Source organism: Epinephelus fuscoguttatus, linkage group LG8 (genome assembly GCF_011397635.1).
Source record: "Epinephelus fuscoguttatus linkage group LG8, E.fuscoguttatus.final_Chr_v1".
NCBI classification, from domain to species: domain Eukaryota; kingdom Metazoa; phylum Chordata; class Actinopteri; order Perciformes; family Serranidae; genus Epinephelus; species Epinephelus fuscoguttatus.
The window spans coordinates 28221461-28235422 of NC_064759.1; the positions used below are offsets into that span (position 1 = coordinate 28221461).

The 13962-nt window shown below is 41.1% G+C and overlaps 1 protein-coding gene across 1 annotated transcript in view; it reads right to left on the minus strand.

The window, feature by feature from the left end:
- The window catches only part of LOC125893260 (doublecortin domain-containing protein 2-like), a 33066-nt gene extending 22994 nt beyond the window's left edge, over positions 1-10072 (minus strand). Inside the window, exons 1-4 of the mRNA XM_049583824.1 lie at positions 9357-10072; positions 8346-8400; positions 568-644; positions 232-366 (exon numbers count right to left, since the gene is read on the minus strand). Coding sequence (XP_049439781.1) covers positions 232-366; positions 568-644; positions 8346-8400; positions 9357-9643 — 554 coding nt within the window. The 5' untranslated portion in view covers positions 9644-10072. The remainder of the gene's footprint in view (positions 1-231; positions 367-567; positions 645-8345; positions 8401-9356) is intronic.
- Between the last annotated feature and the right edge of the window lie 3890 nt (positions 10073-13962).

Genomic DNA, 13962 nt, shown 5'->3' on the forward strand with positions numbered 1-13962 from the left:
GTTTTCACGTGTCAACATAATGTGTTCATATACCACAGCAAAGATATTAAAAAGCATCCATGCTAACGTTAATGACTTTTTCAGTATGCATATTTACAAAGAAAAGTGAAACTGCTGTTATGTAGTGTTCTTGAGTTATCTAGTAAAGACAGAAATTATATCACAATGTAGGAAGAACGTAGTCCATATGTGAAGTTTTGGGGGTTTTTTTGTTTTTTTTTTTAGTCGTACCTTCGGGCACCCCCAAGGACTCTCATACCCATCTTCTCTGTGATCATCTCTAGTATTCTGTCAAACTGTCCGAGCATCCTCTGGTGGATCAACAGCCTCATGGCAGGGTTCAAGACATCCCCATTTGCTACCACGCTTAGTAGATAAAACACACTTGGTTACAGCAAACACTGACACAGACTTGTCAGGAATCCCCTCTGAGTTCAGTAAAGTTAAAAGTATCCATTTAAGTTAAAGTGTATCAGGAATCAGCAGTGTATGGCATAAAAAAATATAATAATAACTCAATTAAAACTGCATAAAATGGTTCATGTAGACAGGGAATATTGAACTTACAATATTGTACATGGCTCCTTAAGAGGTTTCAGGAATCGAGCTGACACAATGATTCGATTCGGTGGCAGTGGCTTTGCCTGGAAAAGAAGGATGAAAAGAGTACAATATGTCAGCTCCTTAAAAATCATTAAAGGCAGACTAAGATACATACTAGATTGTTTGTTAATTCGCTTCCGAGCAGGAGCGAAAGTAAAAGCCAACCCCAGATTGACTGTCGTTTGGCATTCCCCTTGCCTATTTGCAGTTTTTGTTGCAGTGTGTTGCAACCTGACCTGAGCACTGTGAGGTACATGCTCACAAAGGTCTCTAACATAGAAATTAAGAAAATACAGGTAGAGTCTCTGCAGTAAAACACACTGTGACACACCCCGAGTGGACTGTAAGTCATAATTGAGAGGGAATACTTCTGTATGATTTTGGTTTTTTTTAATCCTGCATATTATATCTTTCGAGATTTTTTGACACATGGATGCATCTGATATGGGCATTGAAGATGAAAGTACATGGAATAATGCTTGGTTCATTTACTACATATTAGGGGTGAGAATCACCAGAGGATCCATGATGCGATATTATCACGATACAATATTATTGCGATTTTAAATATGTTGTGATATGCTAAGTATTGCGATAAAATATATTGCGATATATTTTGATTTATTACCTTTTTTCAACTGTAAATTATGTCCTCAAAAGTAAACTTTGTCAACATCTGTTTTATCTAGTTAGACTAGTCCATACCCATTGGTAGCTTTGTCACCTTCTACCTATGCCAATCCTCAATGCCTATGTGCAGTTTCACATAGATTGACCACGTCAGTGAGTAGAAAAACATGGGACAGACAGAATGACTGACTGACAGAATGACACACTGACAGTTTCTGTGATTATGTACAGCATACCATACCATGACTTAGTCATACCAAAAATTAGAAAGAAAAAAAACCCAAAACATTGGGCTACAAGGGGGAGCCACCGCGATCGGTCACATTTTTAGCCATTTTTAAGCATTTTTCTGTTGTTATAGCGCCACCCAGTTGCCAATTAGAGTTACATTTCTTCAGTCACCTTGAGGCGTCCTGTTCTATATATCTACCAAGTTTAGTAAAAATCGATATGGCAGTTAGGCCTAGATAAGAAATTAGCTCTCTAGCGCCCCCATTTTGTTTGATGGGGTCAATAATGGAGGGGTCCCTCAGATCATGTGTGGTCATATGCCTACAAAGTTGCGTGGTGATCGGTGAAACCCTTGAGATGTTATACACCTTTATGTGATGAGCCATGCCCTCCACAATATTCATTGCCTTATAGAAGCTCAGTTTTAGTAAGTTTTCCAACTTTTGCCAAGAGGGAACTTTAGATATTGGTCCCTAGATTATGTTCACCAAGTTTCATGCAGATCGGTCAAACTTCCTAGGAAGAGATCGATTTTAAGTGTTTTCAAAAAAATTCAAAATGGCGGAAAATCTATATAACCGGAAGTTAAGGGTTCTTGAGGCAAATTTGTTCCTCATGAGGAGAGGCATCTCTGTGCAAAGTTTCATGTGTCAATGACATACAGGGCATGAGATATGCCCATTCAAAGTTTGAAATTTCAAACCGTTGCTATTGCGCCCCCTTTGGCCAATTGATGTAATAGTGGGGCAGCAATAGCTCAGTCCATAGGGACTTGGGTTGGGAACCGGAGGGTCGCCTGTTCAAGTCCCCATCCGGACCAAAATATGGATCATGGACTGGTAGCTGGAGAGGTGCCAGTTCACCTCCTGGGCACTGCCGAGGTGCCCCTGAGCAAGGCACCGAACCCTCCAACCGCTCGAAGCGCCTGTCACGGGCAGCCCACTCTGACATCTCTCCACTTAGTGCATGTATAGGTCCAGTTTGTGCGTGTGTGTTCGTACCTGTGTGTAATTGACAAACAGAGTGAAAAATTGAATTTCCCCTCGGGGATTAATAAAGTATATAAAATTAAATTAAATTAAAAAATAGCACCATTCGCATCCTCCCATGACCCTCTACCACTGTGCCAAATTTCACATGGATTGACCAAGTCAGTGAGGAGAAAAACGTGGAACAGACACACACACAGACAGAGTTTTTGTCATTATATAATAAGATAAAGTTTTCAGTCTGTTCATCTCACCTCAGCCATTTTTTGTTTTGCAGCAAAATATCTCAAGTGGGCTGAAAAAGCAATTAATTATATCATTCTCGTGGGGTACCTAAAGTTTATTTTTGAATTTGTAATATTAATAATTTATATTCAAAAAATTGATGTTTGGCACTGTGTGACGATACGACATTGCCACACAAAAATACTGCAATACAATGCTGAATCAATTTTTCCCCCACTCCTACTATATATGACCAATAGTGTGCATATATATATATTTATATATGAGTCCTAAAATAGGGAAGTGAAGACTACTTTGAAAGCTTGTTAGCAGATCAGTGTGTCCAGCTGGGATTTCAGGACAGCTCTGGTTTCCAAGTGGAGACTCAGAACAACAGACCTGTGCAAACTTTAGGGACTTTTGCATTCGGGACCAGTGCTAACACTGGGGTCACTCTTGATGTTTTAGTTGTTTTTGATGTTTAGTTTAGTTTAGTCCTAAATGTAGCTTTCCATGTCAGGGCAGTCAACAGGGCTACTATTGTTTGTCCTCACCGAGAATGGCAACAGGCAGATGTATCATAATGTGTTAAATGTAGACAACAATATATGTATTCATTTTAAAAATCCATCCACTTCTCAAATTCTTTTGGGGATTTTTTTTTTCCTTGCCTCTGACGCGAGAGATTTTAGTACAAGGTATAAAAAACAAGACTGCCTGACATCAAAACCTTTTACCCCTGATGGCAAAAGAGAAAGAGCTTTTGTAGACACTAAAAGAATCTGTCTCTCATCTCTGTGACAGCAAAAGAATGAGCCCTCTGTAATCCTTTGAGGTTGTGAGGTTGCAAAGAGCGAGCACTGCAGGTCTCATCCCATAACACCTAACCCACTGTGACTCTAAGACTAAGATCTGGATCCTCAGAGACAGAGAAATAAGGGAGGAGGTATATTAAAAGTCTTCTGGGGGCATGTGAGTGCACCCTGGCAACAGAGACGTGAAGGGCAGAAGTAGAATTTAAAAAACTTGCTTCATAAAAACAAGGCTTGGGATGCATTCAGAGGTATACCGGTAAGAAGGCATGAGAACAGGACACATATGCTGACAGCATAAAATACTAGTGTATAATGAAATGTATTTAATATTGCATAACTGCTAAAAAAAGCAATGCTGCTCATTGGAAAGCAATACAACTGCATTTGCATTTTAACCATTACACTTTAAAATGTACTACAAACCACACAGGCTAGTATAAACCAGTTAGCTAGTAACCAATGCAAGCTAGGAATAAACAGAAACAGTCAGGGCGAGGCATGACTCACTCTTTGGGGAGCTATTAGAAGCACTAGATCTGGTTTCTATTGACAATCATTTTTATAAGCACATGACCTTTGATTGCACAGCAGGAGAAGTCCTCCTGGCTCATTTTAGTGTGCATGTACACATCACGGATGGTAAAAAAATAAATAAATAAATAAACATCACTTTGTACTGTAAGCAGGTGCCTTTGAAGGGAAACCATGAGATCAAGAAAACACCTTGTACTTTCAGTGCTGGTCATACACTTTGATACATCTCACACCCACTCGATTCAATCCAGAGTGTGCAGCTGCTAATTAATAAGCAAAGAGAGCACTAATTTATGATGTAAGGATTGCATGTATCACAAGTTAGGCTACTCCATCTTAACCAAGCAGCAAACCACTAGAGGCTGGCTCTAGTGTGAGTCAGTCCCCACAGATGTGTTAAAATAACAACTTCACAGCAGAAATAAACAGCCTGGTACAAAAGACAGTTTTGGTCTCCATAGCTAATTTCTCCGTACGTGACAACTGCACGGGGAGGTCTGAATTTTTATATAGCCCACTTAACCCATTCAAAATTACCGTAAAACTTAAATTAAAAGTGTGGTCCCAATTAGACGCCCAGTCCCTTTTACTAGCCCAGTGTAGCTACACATTTTGACAAATAAATGCTGCAATTAGAAGCCTGTTTTTTTTTCTAACCAGTTCATTTTTATAGAAGTTCTTCGGATGTATAAAACTGGATTATTGACTACAGACTTGAACTAGCTGTTAAGATCGCACATACTAATATAAACATTTAAACTTTTGTCAATATGGAGATGCTACACATTGTTAGCTTGGTTGATTTCATTTTACTGAAACCATGAGCACCAGAGAAGTCCGTAAGTCACTTAGATTTACCAGCACGATGAAAAAACAAGTGGTGACTCCCTTTTTCTGAAGCTGTCATAAAGTCAGAATATGTGTCCATTCCTTGATTACCTGGTAACTTATTTATATTCTTTTAGTCGGTAAGGGTACACCAATCAAATTAATCAAAAGTGTTTGTTTTTTTTAATGAAAATTCATCCAAGTTATGAATATTGTTTCAACAGGATAAAGTGGTGTTGCGTAGGTATGCCGGGTGCCGAGAAAATCTTACTATAACACAAAGTTGTGTGTTACGTTAATACGTTATTCGTAGCCTCATTTTTGTACGAGCAATATTCATACTGGCTCAAATAAACAATGTGATCGCTTTTCCCATCTTTGCTGAGGAACAGTTCTGTGTCAAAGGAATTGAAGGCCTGTCCCCAATATAAGCCTGTGGAGTTCGTGATTTAAGCAAATGATAGCCTGGGCTTTTAATTGAAGTTGGCTGTCTTTTATTTTTGTACAGTCTATGATCTTGACTGGTGATTGGTCACTGCACTTAAACACTACATATGTCTACCAACATTATTGTAACCAGCAGGCCAGAGCACAACTTCAAGTGGGTTCCTATAATTAGCACTTCCTATAATGCTCCGAAATGAGTAAGGACAAGAAACAAACTTGCAAACAATCCAGCCGGCTAAGAGTTCTCATCATTAATCAACACAATCAGGCAGGTTAAGAGGGGTAGTGAGGGGGAAGCAAGGTCCTTGTAAGTTAATTGGCTCTTTTTATGCTCGCCACGTAATCACAGCAGCAACAACAAGCCCTCAAGGTTATCTGTGATGAATGAGCTTATAGTGGGGCGATAAGACGAAATCAAGAGAGCAGTTCCTGATTCACTTTGTATGATTAACATGTTACAGTGGAGAGAGGCAGGGCACACAGAACTAATGCTGTGTGTGGCCAGAGACAAAGGTCAAAGTCAAAGAATGAAATTGGCTGCACATTTGTAAAGCAGATGATCCTGACAAAGACCTTGTGTTTAAACATGCACTGTTTTCTCTGACTAAAATCAGCATGTCAAACCTTTGCACCTCTGTTTTTTGTTTTTCCATTTTGTCCCCAAAACATGAATGGAGTTCATTCGGTTTAGTAACGGTTGCCAGTACAGATATCTGTGCTTTCACAAGGAAAAAGAAATAGTATGAAAAAAAAGTAACTCTACTTTGGAAAGAGGACCTGCAGTTGACTTTCAAAAAAGAAACAATACACCCTGGATCAGGGCTTTAAGCTGCTCTTGTTTTGGCTGTGACTTCATAGCTGGTGATTAAAGATGCATTGAAAGAAGGGATGATTATGATCCATAAATCAATAATGCATGGCCATTGAGACAACAACAAAGTGATTCTTCACAGAGAACAATAGAGGGGGATGCTAAACATAACACCTTGCTTAAATGATCTTTCTAAAACCTTTACACTGTGGGTGGGGGCAGGAGTGCACAGGCGAATCCTCATGTATCTTGCAGTTAGTGGCAGTTTCAAATGTTAAGAAGTTGGATTAAGTGAGGATATTGTGACTGAAACCCCAGCCTGTGAAGGGTTTTATTAATCTCTGAAAGAACATATGATGTAATGCAATAACAGAAAAGCAATTTGAACAGTGTGTCTAATGAAGGTATTCAATCTCATGTGGCTACTAAACCTCAACTGAGCTGGATGTTAACACCAAAGAAACACGTTCAGTGTGATCTGAGTTTTTGTGTCCAGGATTCCGGTCAAGCGTGTACTGGCTTAAAAATGTTGTCCGGTCTATAGTGAGTGAGTGAGTGAGTGAGTGAGGGACTGACAGACTCAGTCATGTGAGGCCAACAGTGGTTTTAACTGCTAAAACTAAAAGAACCAGGAGGTGGAGTGGAACCTGAGGATCTTTACCCGCAAGATGTGGGGAGGCACCACACCCCGAGATTGTCTGGGTTATTGACAAGATGATGTGAAGTATGATAAAAGGTGTCAACTCTGCAGATTGTGATTATATGAAATGCATATATAAAAATTATACAGATTAGAAATTTCAGGCATTAAAAACTAGGCATTACTTTCTGTTACTACACTTCTCTTTTATTACACTTGGATCTTGGATCTGGATGAATTCATCTGTTTAAAGCTAAAGTCAAGTTTTATAGCAAATGCAGCTACTACACTTCTTAATTTAAAGTACTATTAATATGTATACTAATAGCCTGCTAATATTTTGTTAAACATAGTTTTCCTACATAAAAGTTAAATGAAACTCTGAAAACATCTACTTTTTCTCCCTCAATGGAAAATTCTAGATTTGGCCTCTGCCCCACCCACCACCGCCGCTTGATATAGGTTTTGCTTATGCTTTCCTCAGCACCGCCCATGCTAGGTTGACCAGTAAAAGACCAGCGCGCATCATGATGGCTAGCGTTAGTGTAAGTGGAAACAACGGAGAGATTTAGCCATACTCAGCCTCATTCAGACCCAGAGTCAGCTGAGGAGTGTCTTGTGCACCAAAATCAGCGACTAGCACACATATCAGAATGCTAAGTGTTGTTAGCATCTTTTGTTTATGTTGTTTGTTAGCTTGTAGGCTAAATGGCAGTGGCTGAATCAGTGTTAGTGGTTGTGAAACATACAATGATATCTACTACGATGGAGTTATGGGTAGAGAGTGGAAGGAAGCTTCAGGTTCCACCATGTTTGCTGTCAAAACGTTCACTATGCTAACTCTGCTCTCTGTAGCCTACTGACAAGTCCATTCTGCACTGGAGGTTTCAGGTCTTTCAAGTCTTTTCCACAGTCAATATGTGTTTCCCATATTGGACTACAACTGGCTTACATGGCCCGGTGAACAATTGAATCGCAATTTTTTTTCTTCAATAGAGAAATGTAAAAAAACCTCTCTAGTGAAAACTTTACAGACATACGAATCAGTATATTCAAGTTTAGACATTTTAGAGGACATAAACATAAGAAAAAGAGATGTTTAAGCTGAGGGGAACTTTAAGACATACCTCTCTTGACTGACTTGAACTAGGGCTGCAACGATTAGTCGACTAATCGATGACTAATCGACTATTAAAACAATCAGTGACTATTTAAGCAGTCGACTAATCGGTTTGAGTCATTTGTCATAGAAAATACTATAAAAGTACCCCAAAATCCTCTTATTGCAGCTTCTTATGTTCAGGTATTGGCAGCTTTACACACCATGATGGTGTCGTGAACTAAAACCCTTTGGCATGAGTATGAAACAAGATATTAGATGACATAATTTTGGAGTTTGGGAGAGACAGGCCGACATTTTTCAACATTTTAACACATTTTTCGATAAAATGATTAGTCGACTAATCGATGAAATAATCGACAGATTAGTCGACAATGGAAATAATTGTTAGTTGCAGCCCTACTTGACACATGAATGAGTTTCTGATTAAACGAAAGAGGGCATGCTTACATTAGCAGCACTTCTGCCTTACCTGCGCTGGAAGAGTCTGCATCATCCTCTTCCTTCTGGAGCCAATATGTAGGTAACTACAGACAAAACATAGAGTTGGAGTTAGTCTAGGTTTATCATACACAACACTAATAAATCAAACAATATTCCATTAGGAATGTGAATGTGGTGACATGTTAAGTTATAGTATAAGATACCCATTTTCTTGGGTTTTTGTGGCTGCTAGTTGTGCTGCCATAAAACAGTCAAAGCTGAGTATGTAGAGTGGAGCTCCTCATTAAGCATAATAAGCACACCCATATTTACCCTAACTAAATGGTTTGTAAGTGAATCATTCATGTATTTAACATCTCTAATTTGCCTCCCAGTTCCTCTGGGTATTGAAGCAGCAATATGGTATGCAGAAGAAAGGGATAACATGGAAGTGCATTATATATTTTATCAGCTCTGCAGCAGATGATACTGTATCTACAGCACCCACATCTTCACCCTGGCAATTTAAAAATACCTATGTCAGAGATCACTATGACAGTAAACAATCTCCATGGCCCCAGAATACCTCCCCACTTAACTCCTTCTCCACCACATTCTATCAATAACTTGCTGCACAAATCTCATTATCTGCAGTATAAGTCCACTTATTTTTAGGCCGGAGCAGAGATCACACTTAACCTACAGTGCTGATCTCATCTGCCTCATGCTGGGATTCAACACTGGTGCAGAGCTGCTGAGTCAGATAAACTTTAAAAGTCAACAGGTGTGATGCTCAGTGAGTTCATAAACGTGTGGATAATGGCTGATTGACAACACTGGACCCAGTTAGTGTGTGCAGTGTTTTTCAACTGAGATTATTGACAGTAATTACAACTGACCAGCATGCCTTCCTGCAGGTATTACCGTATTGTGGGTTAAACCTGGCCAACCATAATTGTATGCATGTAAAACGGTAGTATTTATGTCTGCATTAAGTGTTATTTAGGCTTAGTCACTGAGAAAACAATTCGAAAGTAGTTATTTTTAATGTCATTCTTACTCCAGCCTTTTGAATCTCTCCCTCCCAGCAGCGACGTACTGCTCCCCGCTCTGCAGGCTCTCCAAGCAGTCCACCTTGTGTCCTCCCCTCGGTGTGTAGATGTTTCTCACCGCTCCAAACGGGGCTTGTATCCCGCCGGTCACCTCTCTCAGCAAAGTCTCAAAGTTGGACACCCTCTTTTGGTTTATCACAATCCGTCGTGCCTCGTAGTAAGGGTCGCCATTTCGGTACATGAAAATGCTCTTCACTACGGGCTGTGCCAGAAAGTTTGGCTTCTCCGAGCTCATCGTTGCGCGTAAAAGCAGGCTGGCGCGCGGCGGAGAAGAGATCTATGTTATAATAAACGTACAACAGGTTGATCCCACTTGCGAGACAAAAGCTTACAGGCCATTATAATTACATTAGACCTGCTCCATCCTGGCCAAATGTTTAGGGTTGAGTGGGGTTGATCACGGCACGCAGATCTTCGAGGAGGACAGCAGTTTGGGCACGGAGGCGTTCAGGGTCAACGGCTACTCGCAATGTTGGAGAAGTTGCTGAATCAAAATATGAGCACGTGCATTAAGCTGTTGATGTGTCCCGGCTTTGTTAATATCAGATATCCATACGTTTTGCAGAATCTCAATTCGCTATAGAGGAAACGTCGCAGAGTTGTCGGCCCCGTGTGCACCGCTACGCAGCAGGTGATGGTGAAAGAGCCAAACGGGTCTCTGTAGTTTTCCCACGATGAAGGCTGGGTATCACGGGAGCTCATGTGTTGGGATGTATCTATGGGAACACGTCACAGTTCTCTCACCGATTACCAAGAACCTCACACAGCCGCATCAACAGGTAGTCAATCATTAACTCATGAACAGAAACAATACGCATATTTTATTAAAAACATGTAAAGCAGGAACATACTCAAAGATGCACAAGGAGCTCTGTGAGCAGAGATAAAATAAAACGAAAACACATCTGACCTAGATGGTGTGAATCTCACCAGCAGCAACGTGAGAAAGTTAATTGGGCATCAAGAGACCAATTGGAAACCCGGCGGTGACATCCCAAAAGTGGGACCAAAAACATGTTTGTTTTGTGTACTATTATTGTGTTGCGTAACAACAGGGAGATCTGTACTCTGTGTCCTTTTACACATTATTGTCAAGGTGCGCGTTTCCTGTCACAGCAATTAAAAGCCAGATGGATTCATGATGTAAATGTCTGGATTAATTACTGAAATTTGTTTTTTAAATCCATTTTCCTAGGTGTTTGTGCATGTTAATATGTCAACATTATATTTATTTATTTATTTATTTATTCAAACCATACAGCCTACCATAAGATTGTGGCACAGCCTATACAGTTTATTTCCATGATTTCTTTAAGCAGGGCAGCTGTATGGTGCCAGAGAGCAAATCATCACCAAAACCTCTTCATTTGTTCCCTCCTCCTTCACCTTATAGGCTTCATGATCTTTGTCATCAGCAGCAGCAATCAGCAAACATACTGCTCCAATGGGAAGTGTTGTGGATGGCCTAACAGTAAAGTAAGGCTTGAGCTTAAATATCATATAGCAGATGAGGCAATACACTATATAGGCTAATGCATAGGGTGCACAATAATTATGTGACTTGTTGTAATATACAGCAGCTCTGCCAGCATCAACAATGTGGATAAAACCGCACAGCTGCACCACTTAGCTATTAGTTCCACAATATACTCCCTCTGTTGCGTTTCTCTATTGAGCCCACATGGTGGTGCTATAGTGCAAGGATTAGAAAACATGTTGAGCAGGAGAGTAGCTGCAGAAAATCATACAGGAATGTTGACTACATGTTCAAATACACTCATCGGCCACTTTCTTAGGTACACCTGTTCAACTGCTCATATATGCAAGTAGCTAATCAGCCAACCACGGAGCAGCAATTGAATGCATTTAGGCATGCATATATGGTCAAGACGACCTGCTGAAGTTCAAACCGAGTATCAGAATGGGCAGGATAGGTGATTTAAGTGACTTTGAACATGACATGGTTGTTGGTGCCAGACGGGCTGGTCTGAGTGTTTCAGAAACTGCTGATTTACGGGGATTTCACACACAACCATCTCTAGGGTTTACAGAGGATGGTCTGAAAAAGAGAAAAGATCCAGTGAGCGGCAGTTCTCTGGGGAAAAATGCTTTGTTGATGCCAGAGGTCAGAGAATGGCCAGACTGGTTCAAATGATAGAAAGGCAACAGTAACTCTAATAACCTCTCGTTACAACCAAGGTATGCTGAACGAACACATCGAACCTTGAATTAGATGGGCTGCAGCAGTAGAAGACCACACGGAGTGCCACTCCTGTCAGCTAACAACAGGAAACTGAGGCTACAGTTGACAAAGGCTCACCAAAACTGGACAATGGAAGATTAGTAACATGTTGCCTGGTCTGATGAGTCTGGATTTCTGCTGGTAGGGTCTGAATTTATTGTAAACAACATGAAAGCATGGATCCATCTTGCCTTGTATCAACGGTTCAGGCTGCTGGTGGTGTAATGGTGTGGGGGATATTTTCTTGGCACACTTTGGGTCCCTTAGTACCAATTGAGCATCGTTTAAATGCCACAGCCTACCTGAGTATTGTTGCTGAATCTGTTCATCCCTTTATGACCACAGTATATCCATCCTCCGATGGCTACTTCCAGCAGGATAACACGCCGTGTTTCAAAGCTCAAATCATCTCAAACTGGTTTCTTGAACATGACAATGAGTTCACTGTACTCCAATGGCCTCCACAGTCACCAGATCTCAATCCAATAGAGCACCTTTGGGATGTGGTGGAACGGGAGATTCACATCATGGATGTACAGCCGACAACAGACATGCTATCATGTCAATATGAGCCAAAATCTCTAAGGAATGTTTTAAGCGCCTTGTTAAATCTATGCCACAAAGAATTAAGACAGTTCTGAAGGCAAATGGGGTCCAACCCTGTACTGGCAAGGTGTGCCTAAAAAAGTGGTTGGTGAGTGTATACCAAGATATAGAACAATAAACTGGCACCTACCCCAGAATATTATCCTTATCCTGAAACACATGTAGGTTCAAATGTAAATGTTGTAGTTTCTGTTGGTCATGAATTGATTACAATTTGATATTACCCAGTTGCTTGACAAATATTTTCTATTCATGGCTCATTTGCGAAAGATAGGCCAAAGATGTGCTCTTTATTTTGACTCAGGCTGGGGTGTTGCATAAACTTGTTAACTGTTATGTGTGATGACTGCAAAAATATTCTAAATGAGTGATGTATAATGCAGGTGTTTTGTCAGTAGAGGGCGGTGTAGGACAACAACAAAGGTTTCTCATACTCGGTCAAAGCATACCATGTGCTTCTATACTCGTGATGACTCTCAGTAATGTAACGCTTTCCCCTGCCCCTTACCTAACCTGGACCATGAAATCAAGTGTGAACCCTTAAACAGGCCTTTAAAGGTCTGTCTGAAGGTTTGGACTGCAAACATGGGTGTTTTGCAGTGACCCATGGGGGTTTTTCCACCAGCTTTTTGGGCTTATGGGTTATTTTGTAGCAACCTGCAGGTGTTTTTGTCATTAGCTTGTTAAGCTTCAAATGTGGTGTTTTGTAGCGACCCATTGGCAGGGATAGTGTCACAAAGAGCCGTTGTTTTTACTGAGACATCGCTGCTTTTCCTGCAGGGATTGTGGCCCCCAAACAAGATATTTCAACCAAACCATGTTCTTTTCCAAACCACAGAACAGTGTTTTTTGTGCCTAAGCCTGAACACAAAATGTAACATATCTGTGGTTGGTATACATGTATGTAATATGTTAAGTCTACCCATCATATCTCTCTTCGTGTTTCAGGTGTGGAGGGGAACACGAGCATGAAGATGAGAGACGCTGAGTTTGAAGCCAGAAGGCTGCTCAGCTGTCCAGAAGCCGTCCCTCCTCAGTTTCAGTGAGTCATATTTTACATACACTTACTCTCAGTTAGAGCACAGTGGTAGTGATGTCTCTTTTTAAGACAGACTTTGAATGACTGCATCCTACAGACATCCCAAGATCATCAACCAGGCTCAGAAGTACGCCAGGAGGCTGACAGAGCAGCACCAGGGGGCCCCCAGCCTTAAACTGCTTGGTCCACAGGAGGTGGTGATGGAGGTCATTCCAAATGTCCCGCAGGGCTTCTGGTTGCTTCCTAAAAACATCACCTTCAACAAAAGCCGCTGTGGACCGTGTCTTCGCTGCTCTGTCCACTTTGCTCGTTCAGGTCACCAGAGCCAACATGGTCCTGTGTATCCTGGAGAAAGTTAGACAGGGTTACACTCAGGACGTCCTGGTGAAGAAGCCCAAATGCTTTGGAGCAAAAGTGCTAAACACCATCGCTGATGTTGCAGCAGGAGAGATCTGTGCAGTGTTTCAGCCTTAGACTCTCACAGAAGTGTCTGTTGATATGGACACCAACAGGGACTACAGCCAGCCAGCAGACATGGTGGATGGTACAGAGGCTGAAACCACTTCTGGAAGTGTGAATGAGGAGTCTGCTCTGGAGGAGGACACTGAACCTATCAGAGAACAAGACTCTGCTACCAGCTCCTCTGATCATCAGCGCTGAACCTCTT